This window comes from Oncorhynchus keta, chromosome 3, assembly GCF_023373465.1.
Source record: "Oncorhynchus keta strain PuntledgeMale-10-30-2019 chromosome 3, Oket_V2, whole genome shotgun sequence".
Lineage (NCBI taxonomy): Eukaryota > Metazoa > Chordata > Actinopteri > Salmoniformes > Salmonidae > Oncorhynchus > Oncorhynchus keta.
In genome coordinates this window covers 3,177,326-3,200,278 of record NC_068423.1, presented here as the reverse complement: position 1 = coordinate 3,200,278, position 22,953 = coordinate 3,177,326, and the positions used below count along the sequence as shown (strand labels likewise).

Here is a 22,953-nt window from a genome sequence, read left to right as displayed (position 1 = left end):
TTGAAGAATAGCCGTAGGCGGCTACATTGCGTAAGTGGTCACATGATGGCTCCCAGGCTGACTCTCGCGTAAAATAGTAGCCATTACTCCAATCGGTCCTGCTGAAAAACGAATTGTCCCTACGGATATATTATCGAATAGCTATTAGAAAAACACCTTGAGGATTGATTATAAACCGTGTTTGCCATGTTTCTGTCGATATTATGGAGCTAATTTGGAATATTTTTCGCTGTTTTTTTCGCTGTTTTCGTGAAGAACAAACGGAGCTATTTCACCTACAAAAATAATATTTTGGGAAAAAATGAACTTATCTACCTGGGAGTCTTGTGAGTGAAAACATCCGAAGTTCAAAGGTAAACGATTTTATTTGATTGCTTTTCTGATTTTCGTGACAAGATTGCCTGCTGCTAGCAAGGCATAATGCTATGATAAGCTTACACAAAAGCTTGTCTGTAAAGCATATTTTGAAAATCTGAGATGACAGGGTGATTAACAAAAGGCTAAGCTGTGTTCAAATATATTTCACTTGTGATTTTCATGAATAGGAAGTTTTTCTAGAAAGATTTATGTCCGTTGCGTTATGCTAATTAGTGTCAGGCGATGATTACGCTCCCGGACCCGGGATGGGGAGTCACAAGAAGTTTTAATACCTATCAGTAATGACAGAATGCATTTGAAACTTCATGCAGAGTAAAAACGTTCTATGTCTAAAAATAATTATTTTAGCGATATGAGTGGGAAAAAAGGTGCTTGTGCATTGAAAAGCACACCAAAGCAACCAAAGACTGCATTAAAAATGTATTCGGGATCGGTGTCCCATCCACGGGACAGTTAAGCTAACACAGGCTAATGTGATTAGCATGAGGTTGTAAGTAACAAGAGCATTTCCCAGGACGGAGACATATCTGATACTGATATGCAATGGTTCATTGGATCAGTCAGAAACTTTGCTTAATATTGCCTGCTAACATGAATTTCTTTTAACATGACTATTTTTTAACACATTTGATTAATAAAATATTTAAATCAGTCGTCTACCTCAAATGAAGGGGATGATGACAATATATGCGAGAGGGAGGGAATCTGATTTCACTGGTCCTCACCTCAGGCACTTCATTCAGGATAAATGGATTTATTCCTGCCCCGGAGCAGGTTACAGGTAGTTCTGAAGGATTTGTTGCATTAGAAATTTACCTGGCTAAAAGGTGAGCCACTTTCGTGGTACAGGTTATCCCGAGTTGAACTTAGAGTTGACCAAAGTTACCGCGCTAACTCCTCAAAACAGGTATGTAGTATAGGGCTCTGCTTTGTGATACACTCTTTTGTATTCGTGGATCCAGGGTAAAGTTTGCCCTACAAGAATATTGTTTGTATGTATACTTTCAGCTGGTAAAGTTTCAGTCTGATTAGAGTAAATCAAAAACATAACTATTAGCCTGTGGTGCCTGTCCTTAACCATAATTGGGGGAAATGCGAAATTTACCCAAGATCAGCATCCAGGGGCAAATTTCTTATAGGCAGTGTTAACCTACACACCATGGGTGTGTCCACGAGGCTGCTGTCCAATGTGGTGCCCAGAACGAAAGGCCCCGCCTCTGCTTTCCTCAGACTCTCCTTCACATCCATCAATCGTAGCTCCACCTCCACCCGACAATGCTCCGCCTCCCGGCACGCCTCCTCCTTCTGCTTCAGGCATGCATCCAGGGAGGCCTGCTGCGCCGGGTCTGAGTAACATGGACATGTGTCAATCAGAACGTCAAACCTGACATAATTACAATCATAATGACACGTGGATGCCAATCGCGATCTCAGTGATTGAGAATGTTTTTAAGTGACATGCTTGTTTACTTTACAGCTTACATATGGCATATGCAGAGGGAAAGTCATGAAACAAGCATCATGTTAAACCATGTTAACTGTTTCTTACTAAAGGCTAGAATAATTAAGAATTTGCCAAATGTGCACTTTTTTAGTATGGGATAAAAACACACAAAACAAAGATTACACATGAAGTTGTCTTTTATACTTGAATGTTTTAAAAAACAGCATAGACACTAAGTAAAGGCTTAATTCAATCAGATCCTCTTTAGCTGACATTTTGCATAGCGGTTGTTTTGAGTGTCGGAGGTGGAATCGCGTTAGAGCTGTCCAATCCACAAGCGGCTCCCGGTGTTATACCTATTGCGGACATTGCCATTCGATGCAACAAAACCACACTGACTTTATCATCCAGCAAATCCCATGCAGCCGCGTTAAACGTTGCAGCCGTGTTAAAAGTTCAAACACTCGTATGGGTGAAGTTTTATTGGGCGCTTTCGTGCGGATCCATTTTGTCAAGTCGGTAACAAAAGTTGGTCACTGCCTTTCAAAGTGTGTTACATTTGTGCCTACATGTTGACTGCATTAACTTTACAATGTGATCAAAGGTCATGCAGTTTTTGGATGAAGTCGCCTTCAAGTCGCTGTACTTGCTTCTCAACAACTGCAACATGCAGCCATTGCCTGGCTAGTGAGGAGATACTATATGTCAACTAATCAATAGAGTGTTTTTGTTTGACCCAAACAGGAACCAATTTTGCTACGATTCTAAAGCTACAGGGGATACAAATTAGAGATAATCCATTTGTTTTTTACACTGCTGCTACTTGCTGTTTATTATCAATGCATTGTCACTTCACCCCTACCTACATGTACAAATTACCTCGACTAACCTGTACCCCCGCACATCGACTCAGTACCATTACCCCTTGTACATAGCCTTGTTATTGTTATTTTATTGTGTTACTTCTATTAACTTTTCTTGAACTGCACTGTTATGCTAATATTTACATACGGTTAACACCCTGATATTTAGACCTGCAGATATGACTGTAATGTCGACAGACATCATAGTAAGTACTCCCCCCACTTTAGTTGCAGAGATTCAGAGAGGGCTATAGTCAATGGTGAGTGCTGCAAAGCTAATTAGAAGAGCATAATATGATGCTGTCAGATGGTGACAGTACTGCATACAAGGCAGTTGTCAAATGAGATTGCTTCCCAGGCATTGAGTTAGGGAAACTGGAATGCATCAATAATGCCCACAAGAGGATGAGACCAGTGCTTCGTAAACTTGAGGAGGAATATGGGGGAGCGGCACCGATTCACTTTAGATGAGTGTCTTATTATTTATTACATACGAGTCATTCGATCAGCGACACATTCTTCACTGTAATACCGTCGTTTTTAACTTATAAACGCAATAGGGATAATAAGAAAGGGAGTGGTTTGTGACACTCGATTGCAGCCGCTCACTGATATGTCAGCTCATACTGCAGTTACACCTCCGACACCTCCGACACTGCCAAAACATCAGCTTTGCAGATGTCCAAGGTCCCTGCCCTCAGGCCTTCCTCTCCAATGCGTTTTGAGGAGCCCACTGGGCACACACTGGTTAACTCAACGTTGTTTCAACATAATTTGTCAAAGGATTGGAATCAACGTGGAAAATACATTAGATTTTTTAAAAGTCTTCCATCAGTACTGTTTATTTCAGCCAGCGTTGTAAACATTGAAATTAGGCTAAAACTTCAACTTAAATACGTTGATTTAACAACCTGTTAGTCAAGTTAAGTCAATCTAATTTCAAAATAATTATGTATACATTGAAATTGTATTGAAAATTACACAGAAACATAAAACATATTTTTCATCCTATATTCAATAGAATATTCAACTGAGTATACAAAACATTAAGAACTTTCCATGACAGACTGACCAGGTGAATCCAGGTGAAAACTATGATCCCTTATTGATATCAATTGTTAAATCCACTTCAATCAGTGTAGATGAAGGGGGTAGACATGTTAAAGAAGGATTTTTAAACTTTGAGACAATTGAGAAATGGATTGTGTGTGTGTCATTCAGAGGGTGAATGGTCAAGTCAAAAAATGTTAGTGCCTTTGAACGGGTATGGTAGTAGGTGCCAGGCGGACCGGTTTGCAAATTCCACTATTGTGCCTAATCCTTATTGGCTAGCTTCACAACACAACCCGGACCGGTCGAGCCTCACTAGCCAGATGAAGCTAGCTGGCTGCTAAAAACATTAACTTTGGGCAATAGGGCTAGCTATTTATTTTCATGAACTTTTAATAAATGTATCACTAGCCACTTTAAACAATGTCACATTTGATTTATTTTACCTTTATTTAACGAGGCAAGTCAGTTAAGAACAAATTCTTATTTTCAATGATGGCCTAGGAACAGTGGGTTAACTGCCTGTTCAGGGGCAGAACGACAGATTTGTACCTTGTTCAAATCCCCGAGCTGACGTGCAACCTTTCGGTTACTAGTCCAACGCTCTAACCACTAGGCTACCCTGCCGCCCCACATCTGCTATGTGTATGTGACCAATAAAATTTCATTTGATTTAAATGTTGGCTGGAGTGGTGTAAAACTCGCCGACATTGGACTCTGGAGCAGTGGAAACAAGTTTTCACCATCTGGCAGTCCGACGGATGAATCTGGGTTTGACGTATATCAGGAGAACGCTACCTGCCCAAACGCATAGGCCAAATGGTAATGTTTGGTGGAGGAGGAATAATGGTCTCGGGCTGTTTTTCATGGTTCAGGCTCCTTAGTTCTAGTGAAGGGAAATATTAACGCTACAGCATACAATGCCATTCTAGACGATACTGTGCTTCCAACTTTGTGGCAACAGTCTGGGGAAGGCCCTTTCCTGTTTCAGCATGACATATCCCCCATGCACAAAGTGAGGACCATGCCCATGATTTTGGAATGAGATGTTCGACGAAACGGTGTCCACATACATTTGGGAGCCAGGCCCACCCACTGGGAAGCCAGGCTCAACCAATCAGAATGAGTTTTACCCCACAAAAATAATTTATTACAGACAGAAATACTCCTCACTTTCATCAGCTTTCCAGGTGGCATGCCTCAGATGATTCCGCAGGTGAAGAAGCCGGATGTGGAGGTCCTGTGCTGACGTAGTTACACGTGGTCTGCTGTTGTGAGGCTGGTTGGACATACTGCCAAATTCTCAAAAAATTATATTGGAGGCAGCTTATGGTAGAGAAATGAACATTCAATTCTCTGGCAACAATTCTCTGGCAGCAGGTGGACATTACTGCAGTCAGCATGCCTATTGCACGTTCCCTAAAAACTGTAGACATCTGTGGCACTTGTGTAATGATCATGCTGTTTAATCAGTTTCTTGATATGCCACACCTGTCAGGTGGATGGATTATCTTCGCAAAGGAGAAATGCTCACCTAGGGGCATAAACAAATTTGTGCACAACATTTGAGAGAAATATGCTTTTTGTGTGTATGGAAAATGTCTGGGATCTTTTATTTCATCTCATGAAACATGGCATCAACACTTTACATGTTGCGTTTATATTTATTTTCTCTGTATTATGAATTTAGCTATTTATAGGGCTAATGGTAACTACTTTTAAACTTCTAATGATCCAATCAACCATGAACGATTGACAGTATGCCTAGCTTCAAGTTGAAATGGTGTCCTTTGGGCAAATCAGATGCCAATGTCGCCTCCATAAACCCAACCTCACTCCAAATGTTAATTCACATACAGCTTGTGTAACAAAAGTTAGTTACTTTAAACTATTCTATGTTATTAGGTAGTCTACGCAAATGAGTATGGAAGCTGCTCAATGTCTAAATATCATATGTAAATATGATGGCTCAGCTGAATCAAACTCAGATTGTTTCCAATGCTAAGCAGGATACATAGAAGTAGGCATCTGGATGGTAGACAGTTCTCACTGAACTGCATTACTCTTCATATACCAGTAAGAGTCACTGTTGGACTGTGGTGTCACATTTTATTTCAATATACCCTTCTATATTTAGGTTGATGGCATGACGTTGATTCAAACATACCATTGAATTTAACGCAAATTCCACGTATACATAGTTTTGATGATTATGTTGAAATTAGATTGATGCAACAACCTGTTAATCACGTTTAGTCAATGTAATTAAGTTGAAGTTTTACCCTAATTTCAATGTTTACAATGCTGGTTGAAATTAGATGAAAACAGTACTGGTCGATTACTTTTTTCAAATCCAATGTATTTTCCACGTTGATTCCACGCCACAATATGTTAACAAATTAGGTTGAAACAACGTTGATTAAAACCAATGTGTGCACAGTGGGAGGTGAGGAGAAAGGAGGCAAGCAATGGAGGAAAGATGAATTGAGAAAGGGACCTTGTGTAAAGGCTAACTATGTGTTGTGCTCCAGCACAAGGGGTTGATGGTGTACCTTGGCAGGTGCTGAGTTCCTCCTTGGTCTCCCTCCTCTCCTTCTTCAGGTTTACCAGGCTGCTCCGTATCTCTTCCTTCTCTCTCTCCAGCCGGTCACGCTCTTCCGTGTAGAGCCGCATGTCCGCCTCCGTTCTGTTCTTCCCCAGTTTCACCTCGATGGCCCCAGGCGTGGCTAGGAACCAAGAGGAAGAAAAGGAAACATTTTACATTTACACTGCGTGCACAATTAATAGGCAAATTGTATTCCTCAGGATTCATTTTATTGTTGAACAAACAATGCTCTCAGTCAATCCAAATGCTGTTGAACCTCTAACCTGAATATTTAACAAAGGAAATGTTTTGTCTTTCTCAGGGGAATATATAAGTGTGCACAATTATTAGGTAACTAAACGACAAAAATAATTTCTCCCAACTCACTTCAGTGACCAATATAGCCACCCTTCTTTTCAATAACTGCCATGAGCCTTCGGTCTATGGAGTCTGTCAGTTTCTTGATCTGTTCACGATCAACTTTCACTGAAGCAGCAACCACAGCCTCCCAAATGCTGTTCAAAGAGGTGTATTGTCTTCCCTCAATGGAAATCTCACATTTGAGAAGGGCCCACAAGTTCTCAATAGGATTTAAGTCAGGTGAGGAAGGGGGCAAGGTCATTATTCGGGTATCTTTGAGGACCTTGCTGGCTAGCCAAGCAGGGGAGTACTTGGATGAATGTGATGGAGCATTGTCCTGCATAAAGATCATGGCCTTCTTGAATGCTGAGGACTTCTTCCTGTACCACGGCTTGTAAGATACTGCTCGTAAGATACCACTGGAAGCATCTTCCAGAAACTGGCAGTAGGTTTGGGAGTTAAGTTTCAGTCCATCTTCAACCCGAAAAGGTCCATCCTTAATGATAGCAGCCCATACCAGTACCCATCCTCCGCCTTGCTGGCGCCTGATTCAAAGTGCCCTGTGTCCATTACTGATCCAGCCATGGGCCCATCTATCTGGTCCATCAAGAGTCACTCTCATTTCATCTGTCCATAAAACCTTTAAAAAATCTGTCTTCAGATATTTCTTTGCCCAATCTTGACGCTTCAGCACTTAAAACCTTGTACTTCTGGACACTCCAGGCAGGTTGCAGTTCTGGAATATGGTGGCACTGGAGGATAATGGATTCCTGGTAGCTTGACGTTTAATTCCTCTCATTTGCGTATTTTCTTCTCCATGGGCTTTTTGCACCCCAGTTGACTATTGACAACAAAACGTTTGATTGGCCGGTGGTCACGCCTCAATAGTTTAGCTATTTCAAGAGTGTTGCATCCATGTGAAAGGCATTTTACAATTTTTGACTTTTCAGTGTCAGTTAAATCTCTTTTTTTTGGCCCATTTTACCTGAGGTAATGAAGCTGCCTAATAATTATGCACACCTGATATACATATCACCTGAAAATGATTACATCTGATGAGCATTCAAGTTTATATGGTTTGGAGTTGGAAAATGTCCATAGAAATAACGATAAGATCAGAATACTCACTTGCCTAATAATTGTGCATGCAGTGTATGTAAATTGTGTATGCAAAATGTGTATGTATATGTAGCAAAAAAGCTGTAAAAAAACGATATTTGTCCTCCAAAGAGGGGGGGTGGTGGAGGGAATAAAAAAAAAATATGCCTGAATAACCAATTGACCTCAGAATATCCATATTGCTTTCACCAACATTTGACAAATGATATTGACTTTTGCACACTGATAGATAGATCCATAGGTGCATAGTTCAGGTAAAACATTCCAGATGGGATGAATAGTGTATAATAAAAAAACAAGTCTGTCTCAAGTTTATTGCCTGTCAGTTTGCACATTGTTAACTTTTTTAACTGTGTGTATAGACTATCCTAGCCTATACTAACAAAATAAACATGAATTCAATTTGATCGTAATGGGATCAACCTTAGGATTTTGTATTTATTTTTCATTTCACCTTTATTTCATCAGGTAGGCCAGTTGAGAACAAATTCTCATTTACAACTGCGACCAGGCCAAGAAAAAGCAAAGCAGTGCGACACAAACAACAACACAGAGTTACACATGGGATTAACAAACGTAGTCAAAAACACAATTAAAAAATATAGTCGTGGCCAAAAGTTTTGAGAATGAAACAACTATTAATTTTCACGAAGTCTGCTGCCTCAGTTTGTATGATGGCAATTTGCATATACTCCAAAATGTTATGAAGAGTGACCAGATAAATTGCAATTAATTGCAAAGTCCCTCTTTGCCATGCAAATGAACTGAATCCCCCAAAAACATTTCCACTGCATTTCAGCCATGCCACAAAAGGACCAGCTGACATGTCAGGAGAAGGCTCTGTCATGCTGATTGAGTTTGAATAACACACTGGGAGCTTCAAAAGGATGGTGGTGATTGGAATCATTGTTCTTCCTCTGTCAATCATGGTTACCTGCAAGGAAACATGTGCAATCATCATTGTTTTGCACAAAAAGGGCTTCACAGGCAAGGATATTGCACCTAAATCAACCATTTATCAGATCATCAAGAACTTCAAGGAGTGTGGTTCAATTGTTGTGAAGAAGGGTTCAGGGCACCCAAGAAAGTCCAGCAAGTGCCAGAACCGTCTCCTAAAGTTGATTCAGCTGTGGGATCGGGGCACCACCAGTACAGAGCTTGCTCAGGAATTGCAGCAGGCAGGTGTGAGTGCATCTGCACGCACAGTGAGGTGAAGACTTTTGGAGGATGGCCTGGTGTCAAGAAAGGCATCAAAAAAGCCAGTTTTTTCCAGGAAAAACATCAGGGACAGACTGATATTCTGCAAAGGGTACAGGGATTGGACTGCTGAGGACTCGGGTAAAGTCATTTTCTCTGATGAATCCCCTTTCCGATTGTTTGGGGCATCTGGAAAAAGGCTTGTCCGGAGAAGACAAGGTGAGCGCTACCATCAGTCCTGTGTCATGCCAGTAAAGCATCCTGAGACCATTCATGTGTGGGGTTGCTTCTTAGACAAGGGAGTGGGCTCACTGACAATTCTGCCTAAGAACACAGCCATGAATAAAGAATGGTACCAACACATTCTCCGAGAGCAAGAATGGGCTGCCATCAGTCAGGATGTGGCCCAGAAGACAATTGACAGTAGGCCAGGGTGGATTGCAGAGGTCTTGAAAAAGAAGGGTCAACAGTGCAAATATTGACTCTTTGCATCAACTTCATGTAATTGTCAATAAAAGCCTTTGACACTTTTGAAATGCTTGTAATTATACTTCAGTATTCCAGAGTAACATCTGACAAAAAAAAATATCTAAAGATGCTGCAGCAGCAAACTCTGTGAAAAGTAATATTTGTGTCATTCTCAAAACTTTTGGCCAGGACTGTACAGTGTGTGTAAATGTAGTAAGATTAGGGAGGTAAAGGCAATAAATAGGTCAGAGTGGCGACATAATTACAATTTAGCATTAACACTGGAGTGATAGATGTGTATATGATGATGTGCACGTAGAGATACTGGGGTGAAAAAGATCAAAAATGTTTTAAATAAATAACAATATGGGGATGAGGTAGTTGGGTGGGCTATTTACAGATGGGCTGTTTACAGGTGCAGTGATCGGTAAGCTTCTTTGACAGCTGATGCTTAAAGTTAGTGAGGGAGATATAAGTCTCCAGCTTCAGTGATTTTTTGCAATTTGTTCCAGTCATTGGCAGCAGAGAACTGGAAGGAAAGGCGGCCAAAGGAGGTGTTGGCTTTGGGGATGACCAGTGAAATATACCTGCTGGAGAGCGTGCTATGGGTGGCTGTTGCTATGGTGAACAGTGAGCTGAAATAAGGCGGAGCTTTACCTAGCAGAGACTTATAGATGACCTGAAGCCAGTGTGTTTGGCGACTAATATGTAGCGAGGGCCAGCCAACGAGCATACAGGTCGCAGTGGTGGGTAGTATATGAGGCTTTGGTGACAAAACGGATGGCACTGTGATAGACTACATCCAATTTTCTGAGTAGAGTGTTGGAGGCTATTTTGTAAATCCCATCGCCGAAGTCAAGAATCGATCGATAGGATAGTCAGTTTTACGAGGGTATGTTTGGCAGCATGAGAGATGGAGGCTTTGTTGCGAAATAGGAAGCCGATTCTAGATTTAATTTTGGATTGGAGATGCTTAGTGTGAGTCTGGAATGAGAGTTTACAGTCTAACCACACACCTAGGTATTTGTAGTTATCCACATATTCTAAGTCAGAACAGTCCAGAGTACTGATGCTCGTTGGGCGTGGTTGAAGAGCATGCATTTAGTTTAACAAGAATTTAAGAGCAGTTGGAGGCCACGGAAGGAGTGTTGTATGGCATTGAAACTCGTTTGTAGGTTTGTTAACACGGTGTCCAAAGAAGGGCCAGATGTATACAGAATGGTGTCGTCTGTGTAGAGGTGGATCAGAGAATCACCAGCAGCAAGAGAGACATCATTAAAATATACAGAGAAAAGAGTCGGCCCGAGAATTTAACCCTGTGGTACCCCCATAGAGACTGCCAGAGGTCCGGACAACAGAACCTCCGATATGACACACTGAACTCTATCTGAGAAGTAGTTGGTGAACCAGGTGAGGCAGTAATTTGAGAAACCAAGGCTATTGAGTCTGCCGATAAGAATGCGGTGATTGACAAAGTCGAAATCTTTGGCCACATCGATGAAGACGGCTGCACACTAAGTATTGCCTTTTATCGATGGCGGTTATGATATCGTTTAGGACTTCAGCGTGGCTGAGGTGCACCCATGACCAGCTTGGAAACCAAATTGCATAGTGGAGACGGTACGGTGGGATTCGAAATGGTCGGTGATCTGTTTGTTAACTTGGCTTTTGAATACTTTAGAAAGGCAGGGTAGGATGGATATAGGTCTGTAACAGTTTGGGTCTAGAGTGTCTCCCCCTTTGAAGAGGGGGATGACCGCGGAAGCTTTCTAATCTTTAGGGATCTTAGACGACATGAAAGAGAGGTTGAACAAGCTAGTAATAGGGGTTGCAACAATTTTAGAAAGAGAGGGTCCAGATTGTCTAGCCCAGCTGATTTGTAGGTGTCCAGATTTTGCAGCTCTTTCAGAACATTAGCTATCTGGATTTGGGTGAAGTTGAAGTGTGTGTGGGGGGAGGGGGCTTGGGAAAGTTGCTGCGGGAGGTGCAGAGCTGTTAGCCAGGGTAGGGGTAGCCAGGTGGAAAGCATGGCCAGTCGTAGATAAATGCTAATTGAAATTCTCGATTATCGTAGATTTATCGGTGGTGATGGTGTTTCCTAGCCTCAGTGCAGCGGGCAGCTGGGAGGAGGTGCTCTTATTCTCCATGGACTTTACAGTGTCCCAAAACGTTTTGGAATTAGTGCTACAGGATGCAAATTTCTGTTTGAAAAAGCTAGCCTTTGCTTTACTGACTGACTGTGTATATTGGTTTCTGACTTCCCTGAAAAGTAGCATATCGCGGGGGCTATTCGATGCTAATGCAATACGCCACTGGATGTTTTTGTGCTGGTCGAGGGCAGTCAAGTCTGGAGTGAACCAAGGGCTACAACTGTACTCTGCACGCTCTTTGCAGTAGATTTCAACCCCGCCGTTGGGGATGGAAATTTTGGAATTTTTGGTGGCTTTCCTAAGCCAGGATTCAGACACGGCTAGCACATCCGGGTTTGCGGAGTGTGCTAAAGCAGTGAATAAAACAAACTTAGGGAGGAGGCTTCTGATGTTAACATGAATGAAACCAAGGCTTTTACGGTTACAAATGTCAACAAATGAGAGCGCCTGGGGAATAGGTGTAGTACTGGGGGCTACAGGGCCTGGGTTAACCTCTACATCACCAGAGGAACAGAGGAGGAGTAGGATAAGGGTACGGCTAAAGGCTACAGAACTGGTTGTCTTGAATAAAAGGAGCAATTTTCTGGGTGAGGTAGAATAGATTCAGGGCATAATGTACAGACAAGTGTATTATAGGATGTGAGTATAGTGGTATAGAGGTAAACCTAGGCATTGAGTGACGATGAGAGAGGTTGCATCTCTGGAGGCACCAGTTAAGCCAGGTGAGGTCTCTGCATGTCTGGGGGTGGGACAAAATAGCTATCTAAGGCATGTTGAGCGGGACTGGGGGCTCTACAGTGAAATAAAACAATAAGAACTAACCGAAACAGCAGTAGACAAGGCATATTGACATTAGAGAGAGGCATAAAGCAATCTCAGGTGTGGATCGGGAGAGCTAAGACAACAACGGGTAAATGGCGATGAATGGGCAGAGTTAGTTAGGTACACACAGGACCTGAGTTCGAGGCTGGGGCCGACAGATAAACAAAATGAGATACCGTGTTAGTGAACAGTCCAGCAGAGATCAGCTGGATCGGCGGGGATCCGTGTCGACAATAAAGGGTCCAGGCCAATTGACAAAATAGGTATTGTAGCCCAAGAATTAGCTGGTATACTTCGCCGGCTAACCAGGAGATGGGCCTAGCTCGAGGCAAGCTCAAGGCTCACTGGTGCTTGCGTCAGGACAGAGGCGTTAGCCAACAATATCCACTCGGTTGCAGCTAGCTAGCTGCGATGATACGGTGTAATGGTCCAGAGCTTGCAGCAGGAATCCAGTGATGTGGTAGAGAAAAGTAGTCTGATATGCTCTGGGTTGATATCGCTCTATGCAGACTGGCAGGTATTGACCGAGCTAAAGCTTGCTGGTGTCCGAGCTAAATGTGAAGACCGCTAGGAGTGGCTAACAATGACTAATAGCTAGTTAGCTGGCTAGCTGCTGATGGAGGTTCCAGTTCTAAGGTATAAATATAGCAGGTCCGTACCACATTGGGTGAGGCGGGTTGCAGGAAAGTATATTTAGTTCGTAGATGGAAAGTGAGATTAAAATATATATGAAAAAAAATGAAGAAACAGACTATTTACAGACTATTTACACGGTACAAGACAAACACACGTCCAACTGCTATGCCATCTTGGATAGGATAAACAAGTAGATATATTTATTGTGTGCCGGTTTCCATTCACTCTGTGTAAAAAGTTTCTACTTGATTAGAGTGACTGTTCAATTACATTGCTCTCCAATATCCTCTGTGTCTGTGGTTCATTTCTCACCTGTGGATAAGACTTTGGTCCTTTGGTCTCCACTGCTGGCACTCCGGCCTCTGAGAGGTTGGGGACTGTGAGGGGGAAGGCTGAATGCAAGAGTGGTAGCTGCAGGACTCTGAGGGGTTTTGGGGGGCTGTGTGTTAAGGGTGGTTGTACTAGGGGCCTGGGGGTGCTGTATGCCTGGACTGGCCCTTTTCTGGATGTCTTGGCTGAGGAGAGAGGTCTTTTGAGCCTGGGTATAGGGCTGTAGAGGGCTGGGAGACAGGGGGCGCTCCTGCTCAGGTCTGTTGGTGTTAGCAGTGGGTTCCACTCCATTGTGGGATGGTGGAAGCTCTGATTCGGATATGATGCTAGAATCAACCTAGGAATGTAGACATGCATTACATTTCATGAATTATATTATCTACACGTACAAACATTTCTCGTTTTATTCTAACAACATCCATACCAATATTATTTATAGCACAAGATACTAAACAATGGTATTGTTCAAACCTTTGTATTAAAATCAGGGTTAAGCTTAATTCAAATCAGATAATGAATTGATGCTCACTGAATTGACTTAAGATATAATTTAGACATTCTTACATGATTACAATGGATACAGTATTAGCCTTGGGTTTAGATTCTGAATGATTTGGTTCCATACCTGGCTTGGGAGGTCCTGCTGCTCCTCAGTGGGGGCAGGTGAAGAGCGGGGGGGTTCTTTGTTTGGGGACCCTATGCCACAGGACGTGTGCAGGAACGATCGTACAGGAATGAGGTCCAAGTAAACCCTGTCCGCTGCGTCCTGCCCTGCCCTGTCCACCACCACCACATCGCCATCTTGACCACACGGTCCAGTGCTGTCTTGACGACATTGACCACTGCTCTCCTGATCATCCAGAAGACCGCTCTCCTCTGCATCCTGTCATGGCAGAAAAGAAGGACAACACAGCACTGAGATCCTGCTTTTCCAGTCTCCCTACATAATTATGAGTGATGAGAGGTGTTTCACACATAATTATGCACCAAAGTTGCATTTTTTAATTCTCGCGCCGAGAGAGATCAACCAGTGACATCAGCGATTGATTGAACCTACTGCCTGTTCCAAAAATGAATGGAGTCATGTTGTGTAGCAATTTTTTTGGCCTTTGTGTTTCACCGATTGCACACTCATTCTAGCAGCGAGTATATATGGTTATCCTTGTTTAATAGAGCCATTGGACTTGTCTCAACGATGTTCCTGTCTGCCACAACATTGCAGGATATCTAGGTTGACAAATTTTACGTGGCTTTGTAAAGACTACAGCCTGACGGGAGCCCTTCTTCCTTCTACAAATGTGTTCCTACCCTCAACCATGCACTGTCTATCCAAGATTATTAAATAATGATGATGAGAAGCGTGCTTGAGAAGTTTTAGTTTTTTTCTGTAAAAAGCACTCTTTTTACATGAAGCAGTGTTGTTCAGTACAGTACAATTTATTTGATTCGGCCATAACAGGGCTAGCTAGTATGTATATAATGGAGTTTGCTCAAATCTTTTATATTATATATTTTTTTACAAGTCTATGACAAGTGACTAAATGATTCAAGCTGCATCCGAAAACAATCATGAGGATTTCAAGTGAATTATAAGTGGAATATTCTGTCTGTAAACACAAAGTAGATGTCCTAACCAACTGCCAAAACTATAGTTTGTTAACAAGAAATTTGTGGAGTGGTTGAAAAACAAGTTTTAATGACTCCAAGCTAAGTGTATGTAAACTTCCGACTTCAACTGTACATACGTACGTACGTACCCAACCCTACCCCCACAAACAACCACAAGCTCAGATGTTCAACTGTTGTTCCATCCCCGAGCCCAACTCAAGACAGGACTTGATGTGCGAATTTATAGACAGTTGTAGCTGTTTGAGAAGGCATGCAAAATTTAGCAAGAATGGGGAGATTTGATTGACCAAAGTCAAGTCCTAGCTGATGGTGCTCAGATACACCCCCTTCCCCTGAAACACGCTGGTTGATATAAATGAAGCGCTGCTCTCGGTTCAGCCTTCTCCACTCAAATCTTATCTTAACAATATAATTATTTCATAATACTGAAGACGGATCAGCTCTTAGATAGACTACACATCATGAAATTAATTGAGACAAATTACGGACAGTAGCCGTAACAAAAGTAGCAAAATATAACTCATTTGAACATGAAATGTATTTCTAATTAAAATAGGCCTACAGCCTACTGTTTATAATTTAATGCAGTCATCTCAGTTATCATTTGAAGCATATTTTTTATAAGTCACTTGTTTGTATCAATTGCAAAGACATTGGCAACTTTGTGTTTGTAGTCAACTATCTTCGGTTGTCACAGAGAATGGATAAACCATGTGACTCATATTAGCGGAGATCTTCTGTGTATAAATCATCTAACGACTGACTTAGTTGTTCTACCAGAGGTCTGAGGCAGACGTTAGATTCCGAGCATTTTCAAGTGCAATGTTAATAACAATGGTTTTGGGAAACAGCTGTTAACCCATGACTGCGTAACCGTGCACGACTCCAACACCATCATCAAGTTTTCTGCCGACGCAACGGTGGTAGGACTGATCAACGATGAGACTGGCAGTGTGGTGCCAGGACAACAACATCTCCCTCAACATCAGCAAGACAAAGGAGCTGATCGTGAACTACAGGAAATGGAGGGGCGAACACACCCCTATCCACATTGATGAGGCTGTAGTGGAGCAGGTCGAAATCTTTAAGTTCCTCTGTGTTCACATCACTAAGGACGTAACATGGTCCACACACACCCACACAGTGGTGAAGAGGGCACGTCAGCGCCTCTACCCCCACTGGAGGTTTTATATTTTTTGCATGGGCCCTCAGATCCTCATAAAGTTATAAATCAAATCAAATTTGATTTGTCACATGGGCCGACTACAACAGGCTTCGCCTTACAGTGAAATGCTTAATTACAAGCACTTAACCAACAACACAGTTAAGAAAAATAAGTGTTAAGTAACATTTTTTTAATAACAAATCATTCAAGATCAGTAGTAAAATAACAGCAGTGAGGCTATATACAGGGGGTACCGCTACAGAGAGTATCTTGACTGGCTGCATCATTGCTTACTGCAAGGCACCAGACCGTAAGGCGCTACAGAGGGTGGTCATCCAGCAGTGTCAGAGGAAGGCCCCAAAAAATGTAAAAGACTCCAGCCACCCAAGTCATAGACTATTCTCTCTGCTACCGCAAGGCAAGTGGTACCAGTACACCAAGTCTGGAACCAACAGGACCCTGAACAGCTTCTACCCCCAAGCCATAAGTATGCTAAATAGCTAATCAAATGGCTAACTGCATTGAACCTTTTTCGTACCAACTCTCTTGCACTGACTCTATGCACACACACTGGACACTACCTACACACTCACACATACTTACACTGACGTCCCAACGCACACACACGCACACTGATAACATGACGCAGATGAAGAAGGCAGCATTGCAGCATTTTGTTTTTTTATGTACTATTTTCAACATTATTAGCCCAGGAAATGTTTTGTGTCATGACATACAGCCAAGAAAAACTATTGGATACTAGTGGCGGTAACTCACCAGAAGTACCAGCATTACGACCAGGAATACGAATTCCCTGGAGCAGATCCTTTGTACACTCTCCCCAGAGCAATAGAACTTACCCCCAGAGGCCAACAAAAAACATCGCCGGCGGAGGAAAGGCACTCGAGGCGGCCTGCTGGTTCGACTTAGGAGGTGCGCACACCACCCACTGCTTCCGAGTATATTACTCGCAAATGTTCAGTCTTTGGTTAATAAAGTTGAAGACCTTAGAGCAAGGATTCCATCCTAGAGAGACATCGGGGCCTGAAACACACTTTGTTTAATGGAATCATGGCTCTCTCGGGATACTCTGTCGGAGTCAGTAAAGCCAGCAGGATTCTCAGTACATCGCGCAGACAGGAATAAATATCTCTCTGGGAAGCAGAAGGGCGGCGGGGTGTATTTCATGATTAATGACTCATGGTGCAATTATAGGAACATACAGGAACTCAAGTAATTTTCTTCACCTGACCTAGAAGACCTCTGTAAGGGTTTTCCTCCTCCTCTTCGTATGAAGGACCAATGCGCAGCGTGGTAAGTGTCCATGGTTATTTAAAAAACAAACTGAACACTATGAATACAAAAACTATAAACGTGAAACGAACGAAAACCGAAACAGTACCGTGTGATGAAAAACACAGACACGGAAACAAACACTCACAAACAGTGAAACCCAGGCTACACTTGCCTCTGATTGAGAACCATACTAGGCCGAAACATAGAAATCCCAAAATCATAGAAAAACAAACAGACTGCCCACCCCAACTCATGCCCTGACCATACTAAATAACGACAAAACAAAGGAAATAAAGGTCAGAACGTGACAACCTCACAATTAAATGCAGACCATATTATCTACCAAGAGAATTCTCCTCCGTCATCGCCACGGCCGTTTACATCTCACCTCAAGCAGAAACCTTGACGGCCCTCAAAGAATAACACTGTACTTTATGCAAACTGGAAACCACATATCCTGAGGCTGCATTTACTGTAGCTGAGGATTTTAATAAAGCAAACCTGAGGACTAGGCTGAAGAAATTGACTGTCCTACTCGCGCTACTAAGACTCTCAACTATTGCTATTCAAACTTCCGGGATGTTTACAAGGCCCTCCCCCGCTCTACTTTCGGCTAATCTGACCACGACGCCATCTTGCTCCTCCCGTCCTATAGGCAGAAACTCAAACAGGAAATGCCCGTGTTTCATCCTATTCAACACTGGTCTGACCAATCGGAATCGATGCAACAGGATTATTTTAATCACGAGGACTCTGATCTGGGTAGCGTGTGAAAAAAATCTAGATGCATACACAGATACGGTGACTGAGTTCAGAAGGAAGTGTGTAGGAGATGTAGTACCCATTATGACTATTAAAACCTAACCTATTACCCTAACCAGAAACCATGGATAGATGGTAGCATTCGCGCGAAACTGAAAGTGGGAACCACCACATTAACGTGGGTGGTGGCAGCATTTTCACTTTTGAATGAATAGCGTGCCGAGAGTGAACTGCCTCCTACTCAGTCCCAGTTGCTAATATATGCATAGTATTATTAGTATTGGATAGAAAACACTCTGGAGTTTCTAAAACTGTTTGAATGATGTCCGTGAGTATAATATAACTCATATGGCAGGCAAAAACCTGAGAAAAAATCCAAACAGGAAGTGAGAAATCTGAGATTTGTAGTTTTTGAACTCACCCCTATTGAGTACACAGTGGGATATGGGTTATTTTTTCACTTCCTAAGACTTCCACTAGATGTCAGCCGTCTTTAGAACGGGGTTTCAGGTTGCTCATGTGAAGGGGGGCCGGATGGGAGATGTTTTACTAAGGGGTCTGCCTACAGCCTCGATCTCAGTCATGTGCTTTCACTTGAGAGGTTGCTCTCGTTCCAGTGCAATTCTACAGACAATGGAATTTTCCGGTTGGAACATTATTGAACTTTTATGATAAAAACATCCTAAAGATTGATTCTATACTTAGTTTGACAAGTTTCTTCGACCTGTAATATAACTTTTTGAACGTTTCGTCCGAATGGACCAGATCGCGCTTTTGGATTGTTTACCAAACGCCCTAACAAAAGAAGCTATTTGACATAAATGATGGACATTATCGAACAAAACAAGCATTTATTGTGGAACTGCGATTTCTGGGAGTGCATTCTGATGAAGATCATCAAAGGTAAGTGAATATTTATAATGTTTTTTATGAATAATGTTGACTACCCAACATGGCGGATATTTCTCTGGCTGGTTTGGGCTCTGAGCGCCGTTCTCAGTTTTTTTAAAATCTGACACAGCGGTTGCATTAAGGAGAAGTGTATCTAAAGTTTCATGTATAATAGCTGCATTGTCATCAACATTTATTATGAGTATTTCTGTGAATTCATGTAGCTCGGCAATATCACTGCATGTTTTGGATTTACTGAATCTAACACGCCAGTGTAAAATACGATTTTTTTTTATAGAAATATGAACTTTACCGAACAAAACATACATATATTGTGTAACACGAAGTCCTATGAGTGTCATCTGATGAAGATCATCAAAGGTTAGTGATTAATTTGATCTGTATTTGTGCTTTTGTGACTCCTCTCTTCGGCTGGGTAAATGGCTGGGTTTTTCTGTGAGTTGGTGGTGACCTAACATAATCGTTTGTGGAGCTTTCTTTCTTTTTTGAAATCAGATACTGTGGCTGGATTAACGAGAATTTTATCTTTAAAATGGTGCCTAATAATTGTATGTTTGAGAAATTTGAATCATGAGATTTCTGTTGATTTGTATTTGGAGCCCTGCAATTTTATTGGCTGTGGGTGAGGGGTTCTACACCTGTTGTATTCGGCGCACGTGACAAATAAACTTTGATTTGATTCTGAGGGCTGAGTTTTACCCTAATACAGTGGCCTGAAACTCATGGTTTTCAGGTTTGAAACTCACATTATAATGACTTACAAAGTGATGTGTAATTCCTATTGTAATCCAGCCAGTGTGGGGATATACAACATTTTGAATTTAATTTAATCCGCAACTTGCATTCAGAATGACTTCCAGGTTGGGAAGACTAAGATATTAGTGATGTGCAGATTGTGAACAATTCGTTATTTTTGAACAACTCCTTTTACTGACTCGAGAGTCATGATACATTTTTTTTAGTGACCCGTTCATTTTAATCGTTCGTTTGACCTGCTTGCCGCAATGAATTCTACAGCAGGATTAATATGCGATACTCCGGAGAAATGCTTCGCCACCGTCTATCATGTGCAGCACATGATCTAGATCTGATAATTGATCTTATGGTCCAAGAATGAAAGCAATCAATTTATTATTGAATGTTATCGATGGTCACTGCTTTGTAGAACCAAAACATACTCAGTCTGTCTCTGCTCAACACTCAAACTTGAGAACGAATCGTTTGGGTAGCTGATGCTGTTCGCAAACAATAGCCTATTAATTCATCAATCATGCGAAAACATAAATATTGAAATAAACAATTCTAAAAATCAACCAGCAAAAGAGCATGCTGGGAAATATGATAATGATGGCCGTGGTTTTGGTACGCGAAACCCGGTACCGGAGAGCCAAGTCTAGGTCCAAGAGGCTTCTAAACAGCTTCTACCCCCAAGCCATAAGACTCCTGAACACCTAATAAAATGGCTACACAGACTATTTGCATTGCCCCCCCGCCCCTCCTTCTTTTACACCGCTGCTACTCTCTGTTGTTATCATCATCTATGTATAGTCACTTTAAAAACTCTACCTACATGTACATATTACCTCAACTAATTGGTGACCCTGCACATTGACTCTATACCGGTACCCCCCCTGTGTATATATAGTCTCGCTATTGTTATTTTACTGCTGCTCTTTAATTACTAGTTACTTTTATTTCTTATTCTTGATCTGTTTTTTTTTAAACTGCATTGTTGGTTAGGGGCCCATAAGTAAGCATTTCACTGTATTGTATTCGGAGCATGTGACTAATAACATTTGATTTGAATCAACACTAGAAATGTTACACAAAAAAATCAACACTAGTTAACACTGGCCAATTTGCTGTGACCAAATGTAGCACGTATCAACACACTCAGAGATACATTATGTTTCCATTAGCTCTCTGCACTCCAAACTAGAGTACAACCTGAAAGAGCAGGAAGCTATACACACCCCATACACACTCAGGTTATACAACTGATGTGCAACACATTGGACACAAATATTTCTAGTCATACAATGGTGAGTTTGTCTGCACACAAATGTTTGCACAACCATTGTGCTGTGTGTCTCACGAACGCTGTGTGACCTTTTCTGGGCAGACATTGTGCTGTTGTGTCAAATGGGTTGTGCATCAGTGGTATAAACTGTGTGTACGTGGCTGAATTGATACTCTTGAATTTGTTGTTGTATTGATGTGGTGAGCTCACCTCTAGTTCGCCCTCTATAGAAGCCACATCGTCATAAATGTCATCTGAACCGTGGGGAGCCGAGGAAAGGCTGTCTTTGTAGGTGCTAGGCTCTGAGTACCTCCCCTGCATCAGACTGAAGAATAGACACACATATTACTGTATAAGCTTTCTCTCACACAGTCCTGTACAGCTAACCACACACACACACACACACACACACACACACACACACACACACACACACACACACACACACACACACACACACACACACACACACACACACACACACACACACACACACACAGACACTGTGATGAATTAACTAACTACAAGGAGGTCTTGGCTGCATTGACTATGCTGGAGATCCTCTCAGAGTTGACATAGTCATAGGTGAGTTCTTCAGGGTCTGTCTTAGTCCCAGTCTGAGATAGCAGAAGACCCAGCCAGTGACCCATATCAGCTGACGACTTGGCCTGGGAGTGGAAAGCGGCATAGAGGAGAGAACAAGGGAAGAGGGGAGGAGAGATGGGAGCGGTAAGGACAGAAGAGGAGAGGGAGAGGACAGGAAACAGGAGAGGAGCGGAGAGCATTTTGAAAACACAGCCTTTTGAAAACACAGCCTTGATTATAACATAAAAAATACGTAGATGAACCAACAGGTGGCAGTCATGTCAAGGCTTTAGTCTGAAGATCACCCAAAATAAATAAAACATCTATTCCCAGGAAATTAGTTAATTATCAATTTTCTGCAGCACATTTTTTCATTTTAGTTTTTAAAGTCCATTAAATAAAACTAAAAAAGGAATTTCATTGACCATAACAGCACAATTTTTTTTATTTAACCATTATTTAACTAGGCAAGTCAGTTAAGAATTTACAATGGCGTGCCTACTCCGGCCAAACCTTAACCAGGACGACGCTGGTCCAATTGTGCACCGCCCTATGGGACTCCCAATCACGGCCGGTTGTGACACAGCCTGGAATCAAACCAGGGTCTGTAGTGACGCCTCTAGCACTGTGATGCAGTGCCACGCCACTTGGGAGCCCCAAAGCAGGCTGGTGCTGAAGCTTAAATAAAAAAAGGGGAGTTCCTCTTGCTCACAAATCCCAGAGCATCCACTACCTCCCCTACACATACACACAGTTTTGTTTTGCTATCCAAAATCCTATTCTTCTTAACCCCTAACCCTAACCTAACCTTAACTGTAACCCCTAACCCTAAAACTATACCTAACCCTAACACCAATTCTAAACCTAACCCTAAACCTAACCTCCAAGCCTAAAATACTATCCTTGTGAGGAATTCTGGTACCCAAAAGGATAGTTAAACAAAAACACAGACGCAAGCACACGTGTCATGTTCTTCTATCCTTGTGGGGACCTAGAATGTATTTCCATTCAAAATCCTATTCTTCCTAACCCCTATCCCTTAACCTGACCGTTAAGCTTAAAATAGCCTGTCCTGTCATGGGTGATGTCCCCACGAGGGAGAATTTTCCTTGTTTTTACTATCCTTGTGGGGATTTTGGGGGATTTTAGGTCCCAACAAGGATAGAAGAACCAACCCACACAC

General features: G+C 42.1%; 1 protein-coding gene across 3 annotated transcripts in view; it reads right to left on the bottom strand.

The window, feature by feature from the left end:
* Nucleotides 1-22,953, bottom strand: part of afap1l2 (actin filament associated protein 1-like 2) — a 124,993-nt gene that overhangs the window by 5,195 nt on the left and 96,845 nt on the right. For 2 of the 3 annotated variants that reach the window (XM_035744940.2, XM_035744960.2), the window contains exons 12-17: nucleotides 21,708-21,853; nucleotides 21,396-21,510; nucleotides 14,027-14,284; nucleotides 13,384-13,738; nucleotides 6,288-6,461; nucleotides 1,537-1,724 (exon numbers count right to left, since the gene is read on the bottom strand). In XM_035744940.2, the coding sequence (XP_035600833.1) occupies nucleotides 1,537-1,724; nucleotides 6,288-6,461; nucleotides 13,384-13,738; nucleotides 14,027-14,284; nucleotides 21,396-21,510; nucleotides 21,708-21,853 (1,236 nt within the window). The remainder of the gene's footprint in view (nucleotides 1-1,536; nucleotides 1,725-6,287; nucleotides 6,462-13,383; nucleotides 13,739-14,026; nucleotides 14,285-21,395; nucleotides 21,511-21,707; nucleotides 21,854-22,953) is intronic. The other variant, XM_035744951.2, reaches the window with a different exon arrangement.